The 27,901-nt window shown below is 46.6% G+C and overlaps 2 protein-coding genes across 4 annotated transcripts in view; one reads left to right on the top strand and one right to left on the bottom strand.

Moving 5' to 3' along the window:
* The window catches only part of CDK5RAP1 (CDK5RAP1 mitochondrial tRNA methylthiotransferase), an 85,278-nt gene that overhangs the window by 41,438 nt on the left and 15,939 nt on the right, over window positions 1–27,901 (top strand). Inside the window, exons 15-16 of one of the 3 annotated variants that reach the window (XR_012519339.1) lie at window positions 45–88; window positions 15,639–16,598. The gene's annotated coding sequence lies outside the window, so the exon portion shown is untranslated. Of the gene's footprint in view, window positions 1–44; window positions 6,378–15,638; window positions 16,599–27,901 lie in introns of those variants that run through there. The other 2 variants (XR_012519338.1, XM_074406408.1) reach the window with 2 other exon arrangements.
* On the bottom strand, window positions 5,304–26,357 carry LOC104652036 (vomeromodulin-like). Its single transcript, XM_010342741.2, has 15 exons — window positions 26,139–26,357; window positions 23,759–24,089; window positions 21,589–22,081; window positions 21,145–21,246; window positions 19,082–19,237; window positions 17,465–17,549; window positions 16,756–16,813; window positions 15,911–15,981; window positions 13,649–13,795; window positions 12,353–12,475; window positions 11,945–12,012; window positions 11,312–11,342; window positions 8,863–8,923; window positions 7,142–7,221; window positions 5,304–5,587 (listed from the first exon to the last, which is right to left on the bottom strand). Exons 2-15 carry the CDS (start codon window positions 24,072–24,074, stop codon window positions 5,564–5,566), a joined length of 1,815 nt encoding a protein of 604 aa, XP_010341043.2. The 5' UTR covers window positions 24,075–24,089; window positions 26,139–26,357; the 3' UTR covers window positions 5,304–5,563.

The following is a 27,901-nucleotide window of genomic DNA, read 5'->3' as shown; positions in this document are numbered from 1 at the left end:
CCTTCCAGCAGGGAAGACAAATTTGAGTTTTTTCCTGCTTCTAGGATGATAGACGTTTTCAGCCTGAGAACCTGAGACTCACTCCTAGGTAAGTAACTGAATTGGGGTTTGTCTTGGCTAACATTAAGATTAACAGGCTGGTCAAGGTGGCTCATGCCTGTAATCCTTGCACTTTGGGAGGCGGAGGTGGGTGGATCACCTGAGGTTGAGAATTTGAGACCAGCCTGACCAACATGGAGAAACCCCATCCCTACTAACAATACAAAATTAGCTGGGCATGGAAGTGTGTGCCTGTAATCCCAGCTACTTGGGAGGCTGAGGCAGGAGACTCGCTTGCACCCGGGAGGTAGAAGTTGCAGTGAGCTGAGATCGAGCCATTGCACTCCAGCCTGGGCAACAATGGCAAATTTTTTTTTTTTTTTTTTAAAGATCAACAACCAGCTGGTCTTAATTTCTCCTTACAATTAGAGTGCTCAGTAATTGTGTAAGTTGTGACATTGTTTGTTCTACTTAACTGTTTTATTTTTTGTCGTTTGTTTGTTTCTGTTTTTGTTGTTTGGGTATTCTTCCCACTGGGTTTGATCAACTGTCTAACTTGATCAAATCTGAAGGAAAGTTCCAAATTATGGGGAATAAGGCCTCTGAGATGGCTAAATTCTCTCTCTCACACAGACAAAAGGTTGTGTGGTAGGGGTAGAAAAATGGCCAGCAAAAAGAAGAAAAGAAAAAATTTTGAATACTCAAGATGCTTTATTTACACAACAAGGCCACCTTTTTGCTAGCCAGGCAAAACTGAAAGAGCAGTGTCTGACACCCCACACTGCAGTTCCATAGTTAAGAGTTCTACCTTTTTTTTTTTTTTCCCCACCATGACAGCCTGGGTTTGGTTCCTAAATGATGCACTTTCTGGTCTGATACTTGGTACTTCTGAAATAGCAATCATTCTAGCTGAAATATGGTAATGAGATTTAAAAAGATTTTTTAAAAAGAGCTCAGTGGTTAAAGGTCAGCATAATTAAAAGCTAACATCCAAGATGTGTGTATGTGTTTGTATTTAAAAGGCCTTCATGCTTTTGTTTTTGATTTTGTTTAGCACCTTTTTTTGTTTGAGCAAAAGGTTTTTTTCTTCTCGGTTGACTGAATTCTGTTTTATTCCTTTACTTCTGCTGTCTCTCATTTCTCTTGCACCCTCTGCTGCATGAGGGACCTAAATAGTTTATAATAGCCTGGGGTTTCTTAAAGAAAAAGAAAGTGCTAGACTTTCTTTTGGGGAGAAACTGCTGTTTTTCCTTATGGAACCCCAAAAATATAAACAAAAAAATTTGTCTCAGCTCTTAAACTACTTATTTTTGTATTTTGTGACCTGTTTTTTTGACTCAAATTGTTATTGCAACAGAGGCTACTCTTGGGTTTTAAAAGAAGAGTGTAGTTTAGACACTTAGAAATGTCTTTGCTTAACAATTATTTTAAGTGCACTATAAAAGCATCATGGGGTCTAGCCTTATAATAATTCTCCCTTTTTGGAGACTCAGGATTCAGTGTGGGCTCTGCCCAGAGCTCAAAGATCCAGTTAAAAGATAAGTAGTCCCTATCTAAATAAAATTTGTCTCTTCATACAAACCTGTGATAGATTTCTATAATTTTATGTTTGATTTGGTGTCCATCTTTAATTTCCATTACGTACCAACAGAGTTTTTCTCTCCTCTGTATATTGACATGTAAATTTTTCTATCTGATATTTCATCTAAGAGTTGTTTTATTCAATATATAGATTTAGGGTTATTAACCTGCCAACTGCCAGGGTAATGAAACAGGTTATCGAGAGTTTGCAAATCTAAGGCAGGAAAAAAAGTAGATCTTATGAATCTGTAAGATGTACTTCTATTGGTATGCCTAATCCAGCTATGTATTTATGTGTTTTATACATAATGTTTCATTACTAAAAATACATAAAGAGGTCTAATTAATTGGCTTAAAGAAAAATAAAAGTGCTCAAATCAAATATTTTATCAGAAGAAAGGAAAGACTAATCAAATGCTTTTTCAAGTTTACATGACTTTAAGTAAAATCTTTGATAAATAAGCTAGCTTTAAATTATTGGTAAAGTAATATTAGAAATGTCCTAAGAATTGCCAGTATCCATTTTTGTTTGCATCAAGCAGTTTTTTTGATCAAGCAATTTCATACGTATCCTGCCAGATACTATCAGGTGTCAAAATCTGGCATAAGAGTTAACAAAACTATAAACCCAGACCAAAATAGAATGATCTTTGCCTGTGTAATTTTTAATAAACAAGACATTGATATTGGTTTAATGAAAATAGCTACATCTTGAATTATTTAGTATAATTACCATAACTGCTAATCTTGTGCCTTTAGGCAGTCTAGTCCACAGGCAATAAGGAGGTTTTTTATTTTTTGAGACGGAGTTTCGCTCTTGTTACCCATTCTGGAGTGCAATGGTGCAATCTCAGCTCACTGCAACCTCCACCTCCTGGGTTCAGGCAATTCTCCTGCCTCAGCCTCCTGAGTAGCTGGGATTACAGGCATGTGCCACCACGCCCAGCTAATTTTTTTTTTGTATTTTTAGTAGAGACGGGGTTTCACCATGTTGACCAGGATGGTCTCAATCTCTTGACCTCGTGATCCACCCTCCTCGGCCTCCCAAAGTGCTGGGATTACAGGCTTGAGCCACCGCGCGCGGCCTAGGAGGTTTGTTTTGGGAAAGGACTGTTACTGTCTTTGTTTCAAAACCAAACTATGAACTAAGTTCCTCCCAAAGTTAGTTTGGCCTATGCCCAGGAATGAACAAGGACGCTTGGGGGTTAGAAGCAAGATGGAGTCAGTTAGGTCGTATTTTTTTCACTGTCTCAGTTATAATTTTGTAGTGGTGAGTTTCATAACTTTGATGACTATTGCAGTTTTTATAAATAATCTAGGTAAACAGTTAAAGTAATTAGGTAAATGTAATGGGATAAATACTTGTAGACAAACTTGTCATAATGTAGAATCTAAAGTTATATTAAATAATAGATATTTCATTACTTGGGTATTTTCCAATAAAAATACATTGTAGGAAAACATTCTTTCTAAAAGTCATTTTTAAAAAGGTAAAAGAATTTTGTCTGATTGGAAGCTTATTTAAACATTATGCATAAAATAAGGTTAAAGGAACCAGGAAATAAGAGAGACATAAAGAAAAGAAATCTATAGAAATAAACAGTTTGGTAAGAAAGATTAAAGAGAAATAATTTTATATGGGAAAGAATTTTGTATTGTCGATTTAGTCCTAGAATAAGATGACTGGTTGTTTAATAGAGGGGGATGTTCAGGACAAACAAGAAAGTCCAAGTATATTATGAATGGTCTGTGTAAGTCACAAAAAGGATTTATTAAAACAAAACCAAATACTTTTATATAATCAAGTTGTCTATAATTAAAGAGAAACTATAATAGTCTTTCTAGACATTGGGTTTGATGTTAAAAAAATTTTTTTATACCTTGCAAATTGAAGCTAGGCAACTTAAACTTCAGAAGAAAATAACAACCACCTATCTACATACATAAGCCACTTTCATACCTGCCTACTAATATATGGATTTCAGAGTAATGTGGCCTATATCAATTTTCTAGGATTGTTCTTTTGTTTCTTGTTGTTTTTCTCCTTTCCTCCCTCTATTTTCTCTTCATAGGACATGACACTTTACAACCCACCAAAAATGAGCTTTCCTAATAACTTGGGATCTACCTGTCTAGGAGGAAGTCATCCTAGCCATGATAGATCAGATGAAACCTGAAAGCAGAGACTCATTTTCTTTTAAAATGCTTTCTCCGAAAGATTTTATTTTATGTATGTATGTACTTATTTATTTGAGACAGAATTTCACTCTTGTTGCCCAGGCTGGAGTGCAGTGGTATGATCTTGGCTCACTGCAACCTCTGCCTTTAGGGTTCAAGTGATGCTCCTGCCTCAGCCTCCTAAGTAGCTGGGATTACAGGCATGTGCCACCATGCCTGGCTAATTTTGTATTTTTAGTAGAGACAGGGTTTCACCATGTTGGTCAGGCTGGTCTCGAGCTCCTCACCTCAGGTGATCCACTTGCCTCAGTCTCCCAAAAGTGCTGGGATTATGGAAATGAGCCACCATGCCTGGGCACTCTAAAATATTTTTTTTAAATGGGGGTGGGGTGGGGAATGTGAAAGGATAAAATAAATCTTGGGACCCTGAAATCACTAAGCTAAAGGGAGAAGCCAAGCTGGGAACTGCTTAGGGCAAACCTGCCTCCCATTCTATTCAAAGTCTTCCCTCTGCTCACTGAGATAAATGCATATCTGATTGCCTTCCTTGGAAAGGTTAATCAGAAACTCAAAAGAATGCAACTGTTTATCTCTCACCTACCTGTGACCTGGAAGCCCCCTCCCTGCTTGAGTTGTCCCATCTTTCTGGATGGAATCAATGTACATCTTACATATGTTGATAAATATTTCATGCCTCCGTAAAATGTATGAAAACCAAGTTGTGTCCCAACAACCTTGGACACCTGTCAGAAACTCCTGAGGATGTCTCACAGGCATGCAACCTCAATCTTGGCAAAATAAACTTTCTTCTAAATTAACTGAAGGCCAGGTGCAGTGGCTCATGCTTATAATCTCAGCACTTTGGGAGGCTGAGGTGGCCACATCAGTTGAGGTCGGCAGCTCAAAAACAGCCTGGCCAACATGGTAAAACGCTGTCTGTACTTAAAAATACAAAAATTAGCTGGGCATGGTGGCAGGCATCTGTAATTCCAGTTTTTTGGAAGGTGAGATAGGAGAATCACTGGAACCTGGGAGGTGGAGGTTGCAGTGAGCCGAGATTGTGCCATTGCACTCTAGCCTTGGTGACAGAGCAAGACTCAGTCTCAAAAAAATAAAAATAAATTAATGGAGACCAGAGACCTGTCTCAGATATTCGAAGTTCACAGGTATATACTTGAACAGGTAATCCAAAACTGTGTATATATCACTTTAACATAGAGACGTTGGACCTAGCTCCTGTATGATTTTCATGTTGGGCTAATATACAAAACAAAGCATTTGGAGTTGGGGAGCTGAGGAGCAGAAACACAGCAAGAAACACCTTAGTCATTGTGATAGTTGTCCTCTAGTGTACTATGTGTACTCATAGTGGGTTTTGTGGCCTCATCCTACATATTATTAATTCTTGTACCCCAAGTTAGAAATACTTTGACCAGCCATAAACACACAAATCATTTCCTATTTGCAGAAATTTCCTTTTGCAGGAATGGAAGACAAGTGAGTCATTTTTTTCTTGCAAGAAAACAGGTTATTTATTAAAGAGATGATTACAAAAATGCCCCAAATCCCTGAATTTTTGCCTTTCTTGTATGTGTTAATTCAAGGTAGTTGGTGAAATTCCAAAGGACAGTTGACATTTTAAGAACACTAACTACTTGGTTCCTTAATCATAAGGATGTCCTTTGCTCAGTATTTCATAGAAGAGTATTACAGAGTGTTTTTGGCTTTCATTCTGGAACATTGCTTGGCTTCTGGTAAGCTAGGTTCACTTTGCTGCCTGAAGGTCCTTCTGTAGAGAGAGAAAATACAATAAATTATGCACTGAAATACATCAGCTGACTGCAGGCACAGTCTGAGCCAACCAGGACACCATCCCTCTGATCCCAGTGCCTGCTTCAGGGGTGAGGGTATGGACCAAGTCAGGCCAATGGGAGTCCCAGAGACTATTTTTGAATGATTGTTGTTTGAACTATTAGGGAAGGAAATGGAAGGTGAAGCTTCTGAGAGGTGGGACTTCCATGCAGAGGCAAAACGGAGCCCATCCAGTGGAGCCGAGAGATTGATTATGGTGTCATCCTTCAGGCCCTCAGTCGAGCCACTGCTGAAACTAGTACCATCAGCGGATGTGTAAGACCTATAGGTTTTATTGCTGTTGCTGAACCCAGTCAGTTTTGGCTGGGCTTCCTGTCCCTGGTAGCTGTACTTCAGTTGGCATTCACGTGATGGATCCAAGGGTGACTTGAAGTTAAGTGGTGTGTCCCAATTACATGTAGTCATGGAGTGTGAGAGCTGGGGGGCGGGAGGGAACTAACATGGAGGGAAATGCTGATTTTACCTCACTCTAGTTATTGATATGGCCACAGATATATATTGTTTGGGGTTAAGTCAAAACAGGAATGTACAACTTGTGAGATTTGAGCTAAAATGAAAGAAGTTGATATCTTCATGGTCAGATTTCATATTCATTAAGCAGATTTATCAAGATGGGACCATCTAAGGGTTATGAAGATTCTAAATTTTACTCTCTCATCTTCTGGAGACTCATCTTCATCATTTAACCCTTTTTTTTTTTTTTTTTTTGAGATGGAGTCTCACACTGCTGTTATGGCTGGAGTGCAACAGCATGATCTTGGCTCACTGCAACCTCTGCCTCCCGAGTTCACGTGATTCTCCTGCCTCAGTAGCTGGGATTACAGGTGCACACCACCACACTTGGCTAATTTTTTGTATTTTTAGTAGAGATAGGGTTTCACTATGTTGGCCAGACTGGTCTCGAACTCCTGACCTCATGATCTGCCTGCCTTGGCCTCCCAGACTGCTGGGATTACAAGGGTGAGCCACTGTGCCTGGCCCATTTAACCTCTTACTTGTGACAAAGTTGAATAAAGGAAGCAAGGTTTCCTTCAAAATTGTCACTGGGTTGAGAGTCAGATAGAGGGGAAGAAAGGGAAATTTGACTCACGGCAGCAGAGAATGAGAGGCTCTAGGAAGACAGCAGGTGACAGTGAGGATGAGTCAGGTATGCACAGTGGTGAAATTTAGAGAAATGATGGAGATATATTCAGTAAGCATGAGAGTCCTTGTGTGGACCACAGGACCAATTATTTGATTATACATGGTGGTCAAGAGTGACTTCCTGTTAGGTTAGGACTTGTGTGGTGCCTGAAATTACAGTAAGCAGTAATTCTGACTGGGAGAGAGTGGGGAGGATGGATGGAGCAGAGAGGGCAGCCAGGAACAGACTGTGATGCCCGGCCTCTCTGGCCCCATTCACTTCTCTGAAGATGCAAGCACACGGTGGGTGTTAGTGCAAAAAGAAAATATTTGTATTTCTCCCTCTTACCGACTTAAGCACTTCAAAATTGACGTTGTCTAGAAGGTTTGAGATTACTGGTGGTGGTATATTCCATTGTTTAACATATTCTGAAATAAAGAAGGAACATATTATGAGTCAAAAGAACGATAATCAGGAAATCTCTTCCCTGCCCATTCAACAGAGTGATCTGAGTAAGGGCCTGGATACTCCCCAGGCTGTTGGAGGGTGTGGGAGGTGAGAGCCAGGTAGCCAGGAAGAGAAGACTCCAGAACCAGATTGAAACCTGGTGAGTATCCAAAGCTGAGGTGGAAACCTGGCATTTTTTTTTTCTTAGAGGCAAGGTCGCACTCTGTCACCCAGGCTGGAGTGCAGTTGCATGATCATAGCTCACTGCAACCTCAGACTACTGGGCTCAAGTGTTCCTCCTGCTCTCAGATAGCCTCAGCCTCACAAGTAGCTGGGAACATAGGCTCATGACACCATGCCTGGCTACTTCAAAGATTTTTTTTTTTGAGACGGAGTTTCGCTCTTGTTACCCAGGCTGGAGTGCAATGGCACGATCTCGGCTCACGGCAACCTCCGCCTCCTGGGTTCGGGCAATTCTCCTGCCTCAGCCTCCTGAGTAGCTGGGATTACAGGCATGCACCACCATGCCCAGCTAATTTTTTGTATTTTTAGTAGAGACGGGGGTTTCACCATGTTGACCAGGATGGTCTCGATCTCTTGACCTCGTGATCCACCCGCCTCGGCCTCCCAAAGTGCTGGGATTACAGGCTTGAGCCACCGCGCCTGGCTACTTCAAAGATTTTTATGTTTTTGTAGAGACTGGGTCTCCCTGTGTTTCCCAGGCTGGTCTTGAACTCCTGGCCTCAAGTGATCCTCCTGCCTTGGCTTCCCAAAGTGCTGGGATTACAGGAGTGAGCTGCTGTGCTCAGCTGTACTCTTTCTTTTCTTTCTTTCTTCTTTTTTATAAAGACTGAGTCTCGATATGTTTCCTAGGCTGGCCTAGAACTCCTGTGCTCAAGCAATCCTCCTGCTTCAGCCTCCCAAATAGCTGGGACTACAGGACCATGCTACCATGCCTGGCTAATTAAAAAAAATTTTTTTTACAGAGATGGGGTCTTGCTATATTGCCCAGGTTGGTCTTGAACTCCTGGGCTCAAGTGATCCTCCTCCCTCAGCCTCACAAAGTGTTGGAATTACACGCCTGAGCTACCACCGTGCCCAGCCAGGGATCCAAATACTGATACCAGGTGATATGCTAGCATGTCTGTCCTTACTACCTTAAGAAACCACACGAGTGAGGCCCTGCTGTTTTAGTGTTATTTGTGCTATTTTGAACCTCTTTAGTTAGAGTTAACCAGAAATATGTGCAGATGGCATGCTGCATCATCATCTCTGGTGGTCGTAAGAGTTAACATCTTAGCCTCTTGATTTCTCATGTCCCTAGTGACTATGAGACTAGGTGCCCAGATCCATGTTTCCTCTAAGCATGAGGATAGTGTTGGTCCTGAGGACACCTAGTGGGCAGAGATTTCTTTAGGAGCTATAGGAGAGGCATTTTGATTTGACTTCCATTATTTTGCCATCTCAGGGTGCTGAAGCCCATATCTGACCACAAAAGTGTCCTATGGCCTAGCTGGTGACCAGATGACCTTATGCTCAGCACACTGCTATGTGGCTCACACGCTGGTGCCTGTCCTCTGCCACTGACTCTTCTAGGTGTTCAGGTTATTAATGCAACATACCAGTAAGGCCAGACCAGAACTTCTTCAGAACCTCAGCCATCTCTCCTTGTACCTGGTCAATCTGCAAGAGATAGGAGGAGCATTTGCATCAGCATTATCTGGTAGTCCACAGCTAGTTGTCACAGTCAGGGAAAGCAGTCTTAGGGCCTCTGTACAAGCAGATTTTTTTTTTTTTTTTTTTTTTTTTTTTTTTTTTTTTTACACAGTCTGGCTTTCTCACCAGTGGAGTGTGGTGGTGCCATCTTGGCTCACTATAACCTCTGCCTCCCGGGTTCAAGCGATTCTCCTGCCTCAGTCTCCTGAGTAGCTAGGATTACAGGCACCTGCCACCACCCCCGGCTAATTTTTTTTGTGTTTTTAGTAGAGATGGGCTTTCACCATGTTGGCCAAGCTGGTCTCCAACTCCTGACCTCAGGTGATCCATCCACCTTGCTGGGATTACAGGCATGAGCCACCTCTCCCAGCCATACACTTTTATTTTGTGTGATAAACTCCTGCTCCTCTTTGAAGGCTGAGTTCAGGCATCACTTCTTTAGTAAACCCACCCTCTGCCTCCCACTTGGTGCTCTCTCTACTGTGTTTTCTTGCCCTGTTGGCAGCTGTTTGCATGAAGGTCTTTGTCCCCTGTCAGGTGGTTAGTTATCTGAGGTTGGGGATCGTACCTTCTAAGCTGCTTTCACTGAGCACACAGCCTGGTGTGTCATGTAGCCGGCTGGTCAAGTTGAGACAAAGGCTGCCCTGGGCTAGTGATCATCTCTGGAGTTTGCCTCTCAATGAGTCCCCATTATCTCAGGGCTGATATAGGGGCCCCAGCTCATAAACTCTTCAGTTATAAAGTTATGAGGCTGTTCACTTCTGGGTGCTCATTTTGTGCCTCCACCTAACATGTGGCTGACAGGCTCTTAATACTTTTTGCCTTAAAAAAACATGTTTATATGTTCCGATTTGGTCCTCACACTAGAATGTCAGTTCCTAGAGTTAGACGCCTCATTACTACTTCATGTGGCATTTGCAGGGCTGGGCACATAGCATGTGCTCACTAAACATTTATTGATTTAAGATTTGAGATGGCTGGGCTCAGTGGCTCACGCCTGTAATCCCAGCACTCTAGGAGGCCGAGGTGGGAGGATCACCTGAGGTCAGGAGTTCAAGACTAGTCTGGCCAACATGGTGAAACCTCATCTCTACTGAAAATACAAAAAATTAGCTGGGTGTGATGGCAGGTGCCTGTAATCTCAGTTAGGAGGCTGAGGTAGGAGAATCGCTTGAACCTGGAGGCAGAGATTGCAGGATGCAGTGAGCCGAGATCACGTCACTGCACTCCAGGCTGGCGACACAGCAGGACTGTTCAAGATGGAATATCTTAAACATGGAGTTGGTGGGGGAAACGCACCAGTTTCCATCTCTGTTGCTGGCGCCTGGTCACTGGAGCCTTCCCTCACTCCGTAAACTCCTCTCCTCCCTGGCTCTCTTGGGGTGATCTGCAGGGTGGTCTGCATGCTCGCTCCATGGAACATGGGTTGAAAATAGCTGACTGGAGAGCTGAACCAGGGACAGCTGCCTCTGATTCTGAGAAGCTCTCATGAGCCTAGCTAGATTAGAGTCTACTTATTAGGGGATGTCCAATCTTTTGGCTTCCCTAGGCCACACTGGAAGAGGAAGAATTATCTTGGGCCACACATAAAATACACTAACGATAGTTGATGAGCTAAAAAAAAAAAAATCACAAAAAAAAATTGCATAATGTTTTGAGAAAGTTTAAGAATTTGTGTTGAGCCACATTTGAAGCCCTCCTGGGCCACATATGGCCTGTTGCTGTGGGTTGGACAAGCTTGGTCTAGGTCAGATTTTCTTCCTTGCTGTGAATTGCAAGTCCTGCTGTATGCATCAGGTACACCAGGATGCCACAAAGGCCAGAATTCCACACCCTGCTCATGTCAGCGCCTGAGTGTGGAATGCACACTGGGCGTGGGTAGCTGTGTTTGAAGAGCTCCCAAGAGAGCCTAGGTTTTGAGCCGCTGTGCTCCCTGACACTGTCTGTGGTTCGTCTTCCTGACCTTCTCTTTTGTCTTCTTTTTTTTGAGACAGAATCTTCCTCCTGTTGCCCAGGCTGGAGTGCAGTGACACAAACTTGGCTCACTGCAACCTCTGCCTCATGGGTTGAAGCGATTCTCCTGCCTCAGCCTCCCGAGTAGCTGAGATTACAGGCCTCTGCCACCACTCCCAGCTAATTTTTGTACTTTTATAGAGATGGGGTTTCACCATATTGGCCAGGCTAGTCTCGAACTCCCACCTCAGCCTCTCAAAGTGTTGGGATTACAGGCGTAAGCCACCGTTCCTGGCCATTCCCGACCTTTTCTTTCCAGAGTGTGTGGGGCACTGAGCACCTGGCACTACAATTTTTTCTCACATGTCATTGATAAATATATTGAAAACGTAATAAACTTACAGCATCGGGGGGTGTTGTACTATGTTCAGAGCTGTCGGGAAACAAAGTACAGAGAAACATTAGGTGCAGGTAAAAATGCAACTCCATTGTAGAGCTAAGTAGGTCATTAGTTGCTCCTTAAAATCACTTATAACTTGGAAACTTCTGAGCAGAAAGAGTAAATGTAGGATGAATAACAGCATGTGAGTTCAAAATTCTGTCCTGATTTCCTTGTAATTTTGCAGATACTTCCCAAGAGCCTTATGACTATTTTGATTATGTAGTTTTTTTTTTTCCAAGACAGAGTCTTGCTCTGTAGCCCAGAGCTGGAGTGCGGTGGTGTGACCTTGGCTCACTGCAAGCTCCGCCTTTAGGGTTCAAGTGATTCTCCTGCCTCAGCCTCCCAAGTAGCTGGGATTACAGGTGCATGCCACCCCGCCCAGCCAATTTTTGTATTTTTAGTAGAGACGGGGTTTCACCATGTTGGCCAGGCTGGTCTGGAACTCCTGAGCTCAAATGATCTACCTGCCTCGGCCTCCCAAAGTGCTGGGATTACAGGCGTGAGCCATTGTGCCCAGCCGCTTACATGATTTTTATCAGGCCTTGAGATCATCTCTTACACAGACAGGGGGATTATGTAGTTATAGACAGTACCTCAGAAGTCTGATGTCTGTGATCAGTTTGTCTTTTGAAATCTTGCACACCAATGAGATGATTAAGTCCTGAATTAATACAAAACAAGCATGAGTTAATAATAACACCTTGGCCTGGCTACTCAGCAGACATGTCACATTGTGTGATGGCTAGCAGGGTCCCAGGTCACAGGGTTGTCCGCCCGGCCTTAACCTCCTAAGCCAACCTGCTCACTCCATTCTCTCCTTGGGGGCTGAGCCTGCTGGCCTGGCTGGTCTCCCTCATCCTAGGTACATCCAGATGCTCCGAGCCTCAGGGTTTAGGGTGTATCTCATCCCACTAAACACTGCTCCTTGCAGTTGTGAACTTGCAGGAAGAACTTGCAGTTCTTCTTCACAACTCTGCTCTGATTCATTTCTCAGCACTCACCGTTTTCCCGGTGACAGGGCGCTCACCATCCTTGGCGATGTTAACCCAGTAGCTGGCTTGGATTTGATTGGCTGGCTGGTGGGAGTAGGTTAGTTTGGTGATTCTTGCATCCAGGTTATTTCTCTGTTGGAAAGAAGTTGTCATTTAGAGTGTGGTGAGGAAGGACTGCACAATGTTACAGATGAGACACTCGCATCATTCAGAGAGTTCATGCAAATATTATTGATTGTCTAGTGTAAGTTGGTCATCTGGGTGCTGGCGCAGCTGGTGTGTCCATGACAGATAAGGTCTATTTCCAAACATTCACCTTGATGACGTTTCTTTCCTTTGAAGGATGGTGGGTCATGCAACATGTAAAATCTTACTTTTCTATTACAGCTTGTCCAAGCTGAAGCGTCTCTCTCTTTGCCCTTATGGGAAGAGACTTCTGCACTTGATCACTTTGGGACACTCTCTTAAAAAAAATTATACTTTGTTTCAAAGACAGTCTGGCACATAGAAGTCAATTATGATTGTTACTATTGCTACAATTCCCTCTGCCACTTCTAGGGCTGGTAGCAAATGAACACCTGCCATGTGTTTTTTGCTCATTCTGTGACTGTTGGCGCTTCCTTCCCTCACTCTGGTTATCTGTAAAATGGGGATAAGAAAACCTACATCTCAGTGCTGTTTTGAGGATGAAATGATGTTAGTTATATAAAGGCACCTGATTTTGTTCCTGGCTCACAGATGGCACTCGGAACCCTTTTTTTTTTTTTTTTTTTTTTTTTTTTTTTTTTTCCTGAGACAAGGTCTCACTCTATCGCCCAGGCTTCAGTACAGTGGTGCAATCACAGCTCACTGCAGCCTCAACCTCCCCAGCTCAGGTGATCCTCCCGCCTCAGCCTCCTGAGTAGCTGGGACTACAGATGTGCACCACCACACTTGGCTAATTTTTTGTAGAGACGAGGTCTCACCATGTTGCCCAGACTAGTCTTGAATGGCCTTGAACTCCTGAACTCAAGTGATTTGCCTGCCTCAGTCTCCCAAAGCATGGGGATTACTGGCATGAGCCACTTCACCCAGCTTCAGAACATGTTTTTCCTCTCATGTCCCTGTTCTCTGCCTTCCACCAACATAAGCCAGGGCCCATTTACATGACAATGAAGGGAAAAGGTGCCTCTTATGGCAATTGTGTATTAACCTGGAAGAACTGTTCAGAATCCACTTTCACCCCCTCCTTATTGCTATCAGAGGTTGACCGGCCGAGCTTGAGGACAGTGCTTAGCCACGCTGGACCCTGTGGGTGGCCCTTACCTGCACAGAGCTCTGCTTGGCAGTGTCAGTGATGATGGCCTTGAGCATCATGTGGGATAGAATTAGAGAAATGCTGGCATTTTTAGTAACTGAAGAGAGAGAACTTCCAGGCACAGCAACTGCATTTTTGTTAAAGTGGGCTTCAGCCTAGAGTGAAAAAACAGAAGACAATCTCTGTGATCACATGAAACCAACACCCATTTCAATGCCTTTGGAGGTCTGACTGGGGAGGTGACAAGTGAGGTGGCCCTGAAGGTATCGCCGTGGGAGGAGCTTGTGGGGGCTGTTGACCTCCCCGACTCTGCTGTGGTATGGATCATGGGGCATGGTGGGGCTTGCAGTGTCCGGATGGCAGGCACTGGGTGAAGGAGGAGCTGCTGCTCAGCTCCGGCTGCCCGTGCCCCCATACAGCGTGGCTCAGGACACCCAGACCTCTGACTTCCCAGGATAAGCCACATTCATTATTTTTCAGGCAAATGGCCCCTGTTTAAGTGTTGCTCCCAGTAAGGTGTATATGTGTATAGGCACATCTGCACGATAGTCACTTTTGTTTTCTTGAGACAGAGTCTCACTCTGTTTTCCAGGCTGGAGTGCTGCCGTGCAGTCTCGGCTCACTGCAACCTCTGCCTCCTAGGCTCAAGTGATACTCCCACTCCAGCCTCCCTAGTAGCTGGGACTACAGGCACATGCCACCATGCCCAGCTGAGTTTTGGATTTTTTGTAGAGACAGGATATCGTCATGTTGCCAAGGCTGGTCTCTAACACCTGGGTTCAAGCGATCCACTCACCTTGGCCTCCCAAAGTGCTGGGGTTACAGGCTTGAGCCACCTTGCCTGGCCAACAGTCACATTCCTCACCTTCCTGTACTTGCACTATCAGCCTGGTGTGCCCTCCTTCCTTCCCACATTCTAAAGCCCATCTTGTTTATAATTTCCTTTCACGGATATTCTCGCCTTCATTGGTTAATAGGCATTTCCCCCTGCTTATGAAATGCAAACTCCACATAGCAGGAAATTTGGAACGTTCAGCAAAGTTTACTTTGCTGTTTAAAAACTAGCAATAGCCAGGCATGGTGGTGCACATCTGTAATCCCAGCACTTTGGGAGGCTGAGGCAGGCGGATCATTTGAGGTCAGGAGTTCGAGACTAGCCTGACCTACATGGTGAAACCCAGTGTCTACTAAAAATACAAAAAAATCAGCCAGGTATGGTAGCGCATGCCTGTAGTTCAAGCTACTCGGGAGGCTGAGGCAGAAAAATTGTTTGAACTCAGGTGGTGGAGGTTGCAGTGAGCCGAGATTGCGCCACTGCACTCCAGCCTGGGCGACAGAGTAAGACTCTGTCTCAAAATAAAACTAACAGTAGCTGGGCGCAGTGGCTCACACCTGTAATCCTAGCACTTTGGGAGGCCCAGACAGGAGGATCACTTGAGCCTAGGTGTTTGAGACCAGCCTGAACAACATAGAAAGACCTGGTCTCTATCGAAAAATTAAAAACATTAAAAGTTAGCTGAGCACCTTGGTGCACACCTGTGGTCCCAGCTACTTGAGAGGCTGAGGTGGGAGGATCACCTGAACCTAGTAGATCCAGGCTGCAGTGAGCCGTGATTGTGCCTCTGCACTCCAGCCTGGGTGACAGATGAGATCCTGTCTCAAAAACAAAACAAAAAAACTAACAACAATTTCACAAGCATTTCTGTAAACCATTACAAATGCTGTCAGCATGTCTAATGATCTTGTACTTGGTTTAATAATTTGCTTTTTGTTTCAGGTTTTTTGTTTTTTAAATTCCCATCATGAATACCTCTATGTCTTTGTGCTTAAATGCATCTGTGCTTCAGATTTTTTGGACAGATTCCTGAAAGTGAAGCTACCTGAGTCCAAAACCTTCCCTTTTTCAGCACTTTTCATGACCTGGTTTTGCCTTCCCAGTGGCTTAGAGGGGTGGGTAGGGTGAGTGGGTTCTGTCATTTCTTATGTATTGTCCTTTAGGTGTCTAGATCTGTGCTGGGCTGATCCTGATAGCCAATAAATGGTTGTCATGGTGGGAATGGCCTCAGTATTGTACACTGGACTTAAGTGGAAGAGAACACATGGTTGGTCCTGGAGCAGGCACTCAGGTGCGGTGGCAGAAGCCTGGAGATTCACCCCAGGGTAAGGATGCAGGCTGGTTTGTGATATCTTTCAAATATATATTGTGAGTTTAGGGGTTTCTCTGCTTCTGTCTATTAATAGAAGCCGTCATAAGGGCAGGGTGCACTTACACAGTAGAATGTTGAAAGACCCTGGGGGGACATTCTGGAACTTTCAAAGGAGTATGTGAACAAGCCCGTAGCTGCAAGAGAGAAGAGAGAGAGACATGGAGATGCTGCAGCACCGCGCTGACAGGTGGTGCACCCTCAGCCCTCTGCCCAGTACTGCCCTCCCCAGGGGGCCAGTCTGGACTCCTCCCGGTCCCTGGATCCCGGGCAGAAAGCTGCTGCCTCTCCTGGATTCTCATGCATGTGGAAGGAGGCCATGGGGAGTGGGGGGGCTTACACGAGGGCTTGGCCCTGTTCCTGATGAGCCCCAACTCCAAGGGAGGAAGAGCCTCACTGGCTGGGTCCCGTGTCTCCTCTACTCTGGAACTTGTCAAATGTGATCGATTCCCTGCCTTAGCTCTCTTGGTGGCTGCCAACCTCCCACGTCCTGTTATCCCTATCTCTTTGCATGTCTGGGGACATTGAGGGATTTCTGATTCTCAGCCTCCCGGGGTGAGGGCCTGGGACTTTCCTCCCGTGATTCCGTGCTTGTGTGTGCTGGGCAGATTATTTGGGACTGGCGAGCTATAGCGAGGACTGCCAGGGGTTTTGTCCTGTTCCCTTCCTGGGGACTAAGTCAAAGTGAGACTGAGACTTAGGTAAGCTGGGGTATCTTGTGGCCAGAAGGTGCTGGGGTGAGGTTGTTTGGGTGCTGGGGCGAGGGTGTCTGGGTGTTGGGAGGTGTGTGGTGCTATATTCCACAGCCCCTTCCTCTCTGATCCGTCTCCTGGTAGGATCCCTTAAGGACCCTTGGTTATCTCTTGCCGTTGGCCTGGGCAGCCCCCTGGAGGTTGCATGTTTGTACTCACAATTCTTGCAGTCGCTGCTGTCACTGAGAACAATGTCACAGGAGTTTGGTTCTTCCATCTGTGAAGTCACCGCTGGTTAGCTTTGCCAAGGAAGCACCATCAGCCCGCCCTCCTTCTCTCCCCACAGTCTCTTCTTTTTCTCCCCTGTTCTCCTCCTCTTTTTTTTTTTTTTTTTTTTTTTGAGACAGAGTGCAGTGGCACAATCTCGGCACACTGCAGCCCCTGCCTCTCGGGTTCCAGTGATTCTCCTGCCTCAGCCTCTTGGGGAGCTGGGATTACAAGCATGTGCCAGGACACCTAGCTAATTTTTGTATTTTTAGTAGAGACAAGGTGTCGCCATGTTGGCCAGGCTGGTCTGGAACTCCTGACCTCAGGTGATCCACCCACCTCAGCCTCCCAAAGTGCTGGGATTATAGGCATGAGCCACTGTGCCCAGCCCTCTCCTTTCCTTCTTTCTGTCCTGTTTCCTTGGCCTCCTATTTGGCAGAAGTCATCCCTCCCTCCCACCAGCCCAAGGCATTGTCAGTGCTCCTGGTGGGCTTTTTCGAGCTGGAGGGGCTGCTGGTCCCCAAGTCTCATAGATCCCAAGGGCCTGACACCTCATTCCTGAGTGTCTCCTGGCATCAGGCATATCTGAGGGAAGGGACCCCTTTGTCTTCCCCAGTGATGTAGCCCTCCAAGAGGCACCCTCCCCTTTCCCAGGACTTACATTTTTACTTATTTTTACTGTCAACAGTTGAAGAACAATGTCATCCAAGGGTAAAGGGAGAGACAAAGGCAAAATATCCGTGACCCTGGGAAAGAGGCATGAGGAGAACAATGGGATTTTGTGTTTCTGGATTTGCCCAAATGGTGATGAACCTACCCATTGACGAAACAGTGGAAATGCTATCCCACAGCTTAATCAGTGCACACACCTGAGCCCTTCACCTTCCGTTTCAGTCATTAAGGAAGATGTAAGGACACCTGGCAAAACGACCAAAGCACATGACGTCTGGCCCCACAATCCCCCCCTAGGGGAGTTCATTCTTCAGATGCTCATGCCTGGTGGGGACAGACTTGTCTGTGACCTTATTCATGGTAGTTGGGTATAAAAATTGGGTATAAAAGTCAGTAATTGGAAACAATCAAGTGTTCTTTGATAAGGGATTAGTTAAATTATGATGCATCTTCATTAAGAAATGGTAGAGTCATAAAAAGCGAAGAAGCTGTTTATATACACATAGATTCTTAGCAATTTTTTTCTTTTTCTTTTTCTTTTCTTTTCTTTTTTTTTTTTTTTTGAGATGGAGTTTCGCTCTTGTTACCCAGGCTGGAGTGCAATGGCGCGATCTCGGCTCACCGCAACCTCCGCCTCCTGGGTTCAGGCAATTCTCCTGCGTCAGCCTCCTGAGTAGCTGGGATTACAGGCACGCGCCACCATGCCCAGCTAATTTTTTGTATTTTTAGTAGAGACGGGGTTTCACCAGGTTGACCAGGATGGTCTCGATCTCTTGACCTCGTGATCCACCCGCCTCGGCCTCCCAAAGTGCTGGGATTACAGGCTTGAGCCACTGCGCCCGGCTCTTTTTTTTTTTTTTTTTTTTTGGAGAAGTCGTCTCACTCTGTCACCCAGGCAGGAGTGCAATGGCACGATCTTGGCTCACTGCAACCTTTGCCTCCTGGGTTCAAGCAATTCTTCTGCCTCAGCCTCCCTTTTTTCTTTCTTTTTCTTAAAAGACTAGTCAAGTACAATAGTGAGAAGAGGGTAGAGAGTAGAACAAGAAGTTGAGTCTGTAATTGACTGTGAATAGTCAATTGAGATTACTCGAAAACTTTGCATCAGCTCCTAGCAATTTTTTTCTATGAGACAAAGCCCAGTAAAGTGTATATTACATGTGTGCCCTTCTGAGTGTTTATAGATACAACAAATTTACTTGGATGGGGACCCAGCATTTCTGAAAGCAAACATAAGAGACTGGGCCTGTTGGTTGCTTCCAGGGAGGAAAATTAACCAGCTGGCATTCAGAGGTAGGGGAATTTTCATTCTCTGCCCTTTTGCATCTTTTGCATCTTAATCTAGATATTAATGTCATGCTCATGCCAAAAATAGAATGAGTTATTACTTGTGCAGTTACTACTTTAGCAGGCAGTAGGCAGGGATTGTGAGAAAAGGCTGTTCTCAAACATAGTGGGCCATTTCTCAGCAGAGACCCCTCTCTGGGCCTCTGTTTACTCATCCTTCAAGGCGCTGCATTGGACAAGCTTATGAGTAAGGGTGCTGGCAGGGGGTGTGCTGGCACATAGGTTGGGGGATCCAGAAGATGAAAAAAATGGTCTCACGTACGTCTGTATTAGTTGAAGAGTCACTTTCTTAACCTCGAAGGCTTTTTCCTGGACCTGGAGTTTGACACAGTGGGTGTCATTTGTGGAAAGGCCAATCTTCAGAGCCGCATCCCCATGCACGTTAAATCCCACCAGGCTGAGGACAGGTCCCAAGAGGCTGTGGAGAGGAAGACGCAGGTGAAGCCAGGGCTGGCTCCAAGGTGGCGCTCAGGCCCAGCGGTGGGCATGGCAGGAATCGACTCCATGAGTTTGTCAAGGTTCATCCAAGAGGGGAGATGTTCGGTGCTTTCCAGCAGACGTGCTCCAAGGCTGGATGTCCCCTGTCCACTGGGTCCAGAGCCTGGCTCACAGGTGGCAGGCAGTAAACGACTGGCAAAGTCATGCTCCTAACTAGCTCTTAGGAGGTCATCTGCTCTTGGCACGGGGCTGGGTTGTAATGAGATGTCCATTACAGGCTCACTGTTGTATGAATCTTGTAGCCGTGTGGGCAACAGCATAAGAAAAACCCATCATGGACCAGAGCTGATCTTATGAACAAGGGACTTTCTAGACAATACAAATGACTCTTTCTGCCCCTGCTGTCTGTTGTGGCCATAGTGTGAGCTCTGAAGGCTGACTGCCTAGGTCTAAACCCTGTTGGTGCCATCTTTTTGCTGTGATTTCGAGTAAGGTCTGCAACCACCTTTGCTAGTCTGCATTGGTATTCTTATCTGGAAACAGGACTGCTTCTCTGGGAAAGCTGTGGAGAGGCTCCAAGGACTTTGTGGACAATTAGGTGCCTGGTGGACACGGAGCCAGTGAGAGGTATCAGTGTTGGGTGTCTTAGTCCACAAAGCCATCCTGTCTCCAGAGGAGATGTCTTTTCCCTCTGATGTCTTCACATGTGCCCTGAGCCTACACTGTTTTTTTTTTTTTTTTTTTTTTTTGAGACGGAGTTTCGCTCTTGTTACCCAGGCTGGAGTACAATGGCGCGATCTCGGCTCACCGCAGCCTCCGCCTCCTGGGTTCAGGCAATTCTCCTGCCTCAGCCTCCTGAGTAGCTGGGATTACAGGCACGCGCCACCATGCCCAGCTATTTTTTTTTTTGTATTTTTAGTAGAGACAGGGTTTCACCATGTTGACCAAGATGGTCTCGATCTCTTGACCTTGTGATCCACCTGCCTCGGCCTCCCAAAGTGCTGGGATTACAGGCTTGAGCCACTGCGCCCGGCGAGCCTACACTGTTAACATGTTCTTCCTCCATGAGTTGATACTGACTGAGGACAGGGATTGTCTTTAATCCCATCTTTGTGCTCAGCACAGCATCTGTCCCAGAGGAGTGTTTCTCACCCATATGTCAGACGGGTGGATGGATGGATATGTGCATGTTGACATGTGTGGCTTGCCAAGGACATTTTTTTCCTCAGCTTGGGGTTCTAGGGAACAATCTCGGCTCACTGTAAGCTCCGCCTCCTGGGTTCAAGCAATTCTCCTGCCTCAGCCTCCTGAGGAACTGGGATTACAGGCACATACCACCATGCCCAGCTAATTTTTGCATTTTTAGTAGAGATGGGGTTTCACCATGTTAGTCAGGCTGGTCTTGAACTCTTGACCTTGTGATCTGCCCACCTTGGCCTCCCAGAGTGCTGGGATTATAGGTATGAGCCACTGTGCCCAGCCAGCCAAGTGCATTTTAATCATCTCCATTTCCCCAGCTGATCAGGTTGGTGCTGATTTCCTATGGAGAGTCCAGATGATTTGGAAAGTATGTGTAGTTTAAGAGCAGGGCAGGCATCACCATGAGATGTGTTCCCTTTGGTTTCCCTTGTCACCTTCCAAGTATGAACTGGTGCCCATTTCCCATGAATACCTTTGCTCACATGATTGGAGGATGAGGCTCCCAGGCCCATTCTCTTGCTTTGCCTGTCTGCACCGGGGCAGAAGGGCAGCTGTGTGCAGTACCCACTTTGCCCTACCCTCACCCATGCTGCTGTCCTCTCTGCTGTCTCTACCTGGCCTTTGCTCACTGGAGCTTGCAACCCTGGGGCACGGTGACCCAGCAGACGGCTGTGGGCACAGACTCACCCGTTTCCTCCTATGAAGATGGTAGTCATGGCTTGGACGTGGATCTCGTCACCTGTCATGGTTGACTTCATGCTCTCCACAGTCACTTTTTCAACATGTAATCTGCAAAGCAAAAGCATCAAGAGGCAGTCCTGTTTCAAGGAATCAGCCTGGACAGCAGAAGAAACACCTCTGAAGCAGACAATGAACAGCCTACCAAGCCACCATCCAGTCCCTTGACCCGTCAGCCCTCTTATCTGCCCAGGCCTATAAGCTCAATAATCTTGATCCTGTTTATCCCTGAAAGGGTGCAGGCACAGCACAGAGCAAAACTATTTCTTGGTGAAATATGCCAATACCAAGTAATATACCCATCCCAATCCGTGGGACCACTGGAAGTTGAACACGAGGATCCAAATCAGCAGGTTTTCTGGTAGAGAAGCCACAGGTCAAGGAAGCACTTACCCCAGCAAGAGCTGTTCCAGGTCAGCATTTTTCAGCAGGTCTGAGAGTCCATTGCCGATGCCTGCCGGCAGGGCGCTGTTCAGCACACCCCGAGCAGACTCTTTGAGGTCTCTGACTTTGTCGGTCACATCATTCAGAGGCTGCTGGAGAGCAGAGAGACCAGTGCCATCGAGCAGTCCTTTTACAAGGTTCTTGTCTGAACCAGTGGATAGTAGGCTCCCCAGACCCTCCATCCCCTGGGGTAGCAAACCACTGACAGCACCAGTGACTTCTGAGAGCAGTGGGAGGTTTGAGGACTTGTCACCATTTCCCTCGCCTAGGAGGCCACCGAGGCTGCCACCTCCAAGTATATCAAGGGATGAAGTGAGGTCTAATAGAGACAGCAGGTCCAAACCGCTCACTGTGGATAACACGGTCCCAAGCAAACCAGCCAAGTCAACTTTCTTACACTTGAGCATCTTCTCAATCTGCGGGGGCAAGGTGGCATTCATATCTGAAAAGTAAAGAGACACATTGTTGCTGTGGCCTTCCCAGTTGGTTCAGCTAGAAGAAGCTTCCCTGCCGGGCAACAGAACCTTTGAATGGAGGGGCCCACAGAAACTGTATATGGTGCGTGGTGCCTCCTGGAAGAAACAGTCCTTGCTGCTGCCTACTCCAGGGACAGCCTGGTGTCAGAGAAATTTGCCTGTGCCCTTGTTAAGAGCTACCATTTATTAGCAACTGCTATGAGATCAGCCTGCTGTTGAGTACATCTAAAGGGTTTTGGACATGGAGTGAAGGGTTCTTGTGCCACTGCACTCCAGCCTGGGCAACAGAGCAAGACCCTGTCTCAACACAAACAAAAACAAAAAGGACAGGGTGCGGTGGCTCACGCCTGTCATCCCAGCACTTTGGGAGGCTGAGGCAGGCAGATCGCCTGAGGTGAGGGGTTCGAGACCAGCCTGACCAACATGGTGAAACCCCGTTTCTATTAAAAATGCAAAAAATTAGCCAGGTATGGTGGCACATGCCTGTAATCCCAGCTACTTGGGAGGCTGAGGCAGGAGAATCGCTTGAACCCAGGAGGCAAAGGTTGCAGTGTGCCGAGATTGCGCCATTGCACTCCAGCCTGAGCAACAAGAGCAAAACTCCATCTCAAAAACAAAACAAAACAAAACCAAACAAAACAAAACAAAATTAACAACCATTGCCTCCAAATGACTATGTGATGGGTACATAGCTGTCTTTTTTTTTTTTTTTTTTTTTTAACCATGTCTGGCCTTTTTTGTACGTATTTGAAGTATTTTGTACCAAGGAAGGCTGCTGGAGGAGCAAAGCATAGGTTCTTCCTGAGTTAAAGCAGTCCACATTGGAGCTGTGGGGTTGGTCCTGTGGTCACTCAGCACATGCCAGGTCTCCCTGTGTGGCCCTGTCCCCTCATCCCGGATGGCTGAGGTGGGCCATGGCTGCGAGGCTGCCGTCGGAGCACCGAGAGCCTTCCTGCTGGCCGTCATTCACTAGTAAATCCTTGTTCCTTCTGGCTCCTCCCTGGGAGTCACTTCTTGGCCTGGCCTTAAATCCTGGAGTTGTTCTGCCCTCAACCTGTGTGGGGTTCTTAGAGGGGCATCTGTACTCTCCTCATTGCCTCACGCAGGGAGTGAGACTCAGGGAGTGAGTGAACAAAGGGAGTTTGGAGAAAGCAAGTCTGGTCAAGGGGATGATCGTGTGGCCCAGATTTCCCATTTCCCGGCTCCTCAAAGTAGGCGGAGGTTTCAGCACCCATGGGAGTCTGGGTGAGCCCTGGGGCCCAGCAGGGAGGGGCTGGGTGGTGTCTCTGTACAGTCTCCAGGTGAGAAGAGGCACGTGAATTGGGGGTAATCAGACAGTCTGCCAGGGTTGTGTAGACCAGCCCTAGCCTACATGTGGACCCTGGCCCAGCAGCCTCAGCGCCATCTTGGAGCAAATGAGGAAGCTGGACTCTCAGGCTCACTGCAGCAGTGCCTGACCAGAATGGCCAGGAGGACCTGGGCATCTGTGCTGTCACAAGCTCCTAAAGTGAATCCAGTGCCCCCTCATGTTCGGGACCTACTTGTTCAGAAGGCGGAAACCCCCTGAGCTTAGGAATGAGAAGCCTGTGTGAGCGGCTAAAAGGACCAAGGAAGGGTGTGTGGGGGAAACAGCCCTTACTTACAGTCTTCGAGTTTGCTGTCAGATATGAAGTACTTGGCGATGGGTAGACACCTGCTTCCTTTGGTCCTCACTGGGTATTTTCTGGGCAGAGGGACTTTTGGGACTTGCAGACCTTTAGGGAGTGATCCAGGTGGAAGAGGGATGGGTAATCCAGGTGGAAGAGGGATGGGTAATCCAGGTGGAAGAGGGACAGGTAATCCAGGTGGAAGAGGGACAGGCAAATTGGATATTATGGCAGGACTAGTTGGGAGATCCAGCTGGCCAAGTGCTTCTTCCTGGATGGCCAACATGACAGCCAGGGCCCAGAGAGCCAGCATCTTGGTGGCTGATACCTGCAAAGGAAGGCTTCTTCAGATACAACATTCCCCATGGACCATCGGGCCGCCATGGAGGTTTGTGTAGGACGTCCACATACTAGAGTCCTGGCCCTTGTGGAAGGGTGCCATTCACATCGTAGATATTCTAGTCTGTATGCTGCAGTCTTGGGAAAACGTTGCCGTATGTGGCAGTCAATGTCTTGAAGAAAGGGCTTTTTCTCCTTCTTTTCAACTGTGCATAAACCTACTCTCCAGGCTGGTCCCTGCTCACTGGTGTTACCTTCAGGTCACACATTCTCATGTCACCTTCCTCTGTCACAGGCGGCACCTGAGTCGCCTGCTGGGGAACTGAAGAGTTCTGAATCTTGCAGCTGTGCTCTCAGGTCTATGTCTCGTCACTGGGGTGTATGGTCATGTGTCTTAGGCGTCTGCTCACTCAGAGGATTCTGAGCCTCAGCAAGGAGGCAGAGAGCTGGGTCCACACCAAATTAGGTGTGGACCTCTTTGAGTCTGAGCTGTTCTGGGTGCCTTTTGAAGATTGATCCTCACTTTCGACCCTCACTTTCCTCCAAAACTGTGATTCCCAAGCTTTTCCCTCTAGTATTTATGGTGAGGTAGAGGTTTGCGTCCTCTGGCATTTTGCCTCTGTGAGGCAAGGTGAGCTTTTTTGTAAAATTGGGTTGTGGGTTTTTTTTTTTGGTTCGGTTTTTGAGACTCAGTCTTGCTCTGTCAAGGCTGGAGTGCAGTGGCATGATCTCAGCCTCCAAGTTTTAAGCAATTCTCCACCTCAGCTTCCCAAGTAGTTGGGATTATAGGTTCATGCCATCATGCCCAGATAATTTTTTGCGTTTTTAGTAGAGATGGGGTTTCACTATCTTGGCCAGGCTGGTCTCGAATTCCTGACCTTGTGATCCACCTGCCTTGGCCTCCCACAGTGCTGGGATTGCAGGCTTGAGCCACCGCGCCTGGCCTGTTTTTTTTTTTTTTTTTTTTTTTTTTTTAGATAAGGTCTCACTCTGTTGCCCAGGTGGGAGTCCAGAGGGACAATCTTGACTCACTGCAGCCTCTGTCTCCCAGGCTCAAGCAATTCTCGTGCCGCAGTCTCCCGAGTAGCTGGAATTACAGGTGTGCACCATCACACCCAGCTAATTTTTGTATTTTAGTAGAGATGAGGTTTCACTATGTTGGCCAGGCTGGTCTCAGACTCTTGACCTCAGGAGATCTGCTCACTTCTGCCTCCCAAAATGCTGGGATTACAGGTGTGAGCCACCATGCCAGGTTGGGTTGTGGGTCTTTGCCCCTGCCATGTATAGGTATTAACAAAAGCAAGCTTTTTGCCATTTGCCAACACCCTAAAAAGGTGTCTATCCCAGCCTCGGCAACAGGGCGAGACCCTGTCTCTATAAAAAAAAAAAATGAGCTGGGAGTGGTGGTTCATATCTGTAATCCTAGCTACTTAGAGGGCAGAGGTGGGATGATCTGTTGAGCCCAGGAAGTTGAGGCTGCAGTGAGCCAAGTTCACACCACTGCACTCCAGCCTGGACAACAGATTGAGACTCTATCCCTGAAAAAGAAGAGCAACTATGTCAGGAATGTGGTGAAGGGCACAATCTGAATGAAGCCAGTGAGAATTCTTCAGTTTAAATTGATTAGGCCTTAATGAAGAAAATCTTAACACAGCCTCATTAATTTTTAAAATTTCACTCTCGTCTGCAAGAAATTCAACCTCAGTATCTCACATGACATCTATGCATGCTTTCACAGAAAAAAAATCTTATGCCTGTGACTGAGTTGATGGCAATATTGTCAGACTTTGACTTGAGTGAAACCTTTTGAGAACCTCAGGACTAAATTTCTCATTCTCCGAAAAGCAATGCGTAACAGGCAATGGCCAACCACCTTCCCTGTGCTAGGCAGAGTGCATTTCAGCAGGGAAGGGACGTTGCTAAAGCAGTTAAAAATGCATAAGCCCTCGTTATCGGTCCTGAGATGGACCGTGTGTTGCTTGTTCCCACCTGTGAGTTGGAACTTCTCTTTCACCTGTCCCATGCAGCAAGTTCTTACCTTGCCTGGGGTGGATGGGTCCAAGTTTTCAGACGCCGCCTTTCCTCCTGCTCCCGTCTCCAGACTGTTGATGACAGAGCTGCATCCCAATTTTATAGACCAATGTCTGTCTGAAAAGTCATGAGACAAGAAGGGATACGATCCAAGCGTGCTGATAAGGCGGCGTGATTCAGGCTGCCTTCCAAGATCAGCCCCTTCTCCTCACTGCACCGTTGTCCTGTCTTCCTGAAAGATGTTCAGAGTGCTTGCAGCTTCTTGTGATGGGGGTGGGCAGGCCAGGTGTCTGCGTCTTAGAGGTAGGTTAGATAGCATAGCCTCTCAAAAATCAACTTATCCAATCTATGGCAAGAACAAGCTGCTTGGCATTCCATGAACCACATCTGGCACTTGTGGTTAAAGACTTCCTGTAGCAGGAGGAGCAAGAGCCTAAGGAAAAATCCCCAAGTCTGCGCAGGCATGGAACCCTGTAACTGACGTCCTCAAACTGACCTAGGCTCTTTTTGATGCTAAAAATATCCGAGTTTAGCTACACTCATGGGTAGAAATTTAAGATTCTAATGAGACATGCAGTGTACGTACTAGCGCATGCAGCCACTGCATCTGCAGACCTAAGAATCCACCCACAACGTGCTGAACAGCAGCCCCTCTTTCTTGCCCCTTGATGAATAATCACGCAAAATACCCATAAAGGAAGATCCGTTGCATCAGAAGGGGCTGTCTCACTTTTGATGAGCGGTCAGAGGGTTCTTTTGCTTTGTAATAAACTCTTTTTTGGGTGGTGGGGGGGATGGAATCTCGCTCTGTTGTCAAGCTGGAGTGCAGTGGCATGATCTCGGCTCACTGCAACCTCTAGCTCCTGGGTTCAAGCGATTCTCCTGCCTCAGCCTCCTGAGCTGAAACTGTAGGCACACGCCACCACACCTAGCTATTTTTTTGTATTTTTAGTAGAGATGGGGTTTCGCCATGTTGGTCAGGCTGGTCTCAAACTCCTGACCTCAGGTGATCCACCTACTTCAGCCTCCCAAAGTGCTGGGATTACAGGCATGAGCCACCACGCCTAGCCTGGAGTCAGAAAGTTCTAGGCTCAGATCCTAGCTAGGCCTCTTGCCAGTCATGTGGCCCCTGGCTCAGATCTCTCTGAGCTTCCATTACCCTCATTCATTTCTCTGGTCACAAACATGCCAGGCTCTGGCAGGTGGGAAAGACCCAATCCCGTCTCTGGTGGAGGGGCTTTTCCAGTTTTGAGCATGAGACAGATGTGCGTGGGACAGAGGGAAAGGAAGCTGGTTCTGGGGGCTGGGCTTGGGCAGAGCATCTGGAAGGTTCTCTGGAGAGTCCATGTGGCAGCCGTTGGCCTGGCCCTGCCCTTTATTCCAGCATTTCTGAGTTCAGAAGGACTTGGAGGTCCCAATAGACATCATTATCACCTTGGTGCATGTGTTACGAGTTTAAATTCTTGGTTCCTCTCTTCCCCAAGTTCTGGATACTGCTTTAATAAGCAAAGGTGGAGGTGCAGGCATTTGTTTTAGAAGGCATCTCTGTAGGCGGCCCAGATTTGAAAACCGCTAGTCTAGTTAATTCTGCATCTCATTTTGTAGGTGAGGACACTGAGTTCTAGAGCAGAGGTCACAGGCCCCAAGACACTGAGGAGTCTGGAGCTGGTCCAGGATTTGAACTTGGATTGTCCTACTAGACATAAAATGATCTTCCAGTCCCGACATTTTCTTTCTGGAAATGAAGTGGGAAGTTGTCAGGGTTCCAGG

This window comes from Saimiri boliviensis, chromosome 9 (assembly GCF_048565385.1).
Source record: "Saimiri boliviensis isolate mSaiBol1 chromosome 9, mSaiBol1.pri, whole genome shotgun sequence".
NCBI classification, from domain to species: domain Eukaryota; kingdom Metazoa; phylum Chordata; class Mammalia; order Primates; family Cebidae; genus Saimiri; species Saimiri boliviensis.
Note: the sequence above shows the minus strand (reverse complement) of the source record. Positions and strands in the feature narration are given on the sequence as shown.

Excerpts from the sequence above, each read along its gene's own strand:
- LOC104652036 (XM_010342741.2), bottom strand. The coding sequence starts at position 24,074 with ATGCTGGCTCTCTGGGCCCTGGCTGTCATGTTGGCCATCCAGGAAGAA. Across the intron at positions 13,796-15,910 it reads GTCTTTCAACATTCTACTGT|GCTGAAGCCCACTTTAACAA; the intron begins GTAAGTGCACCC and ends TTTTCACTCTAG. Across the intron at positions 7,222-8,862 it reads GTTCTGGTCTGGCCTTACTG|AATATGTTAAACAATGGAAT; the intron begins GTATGTTGCATT and ends TCTTTATTTCAG.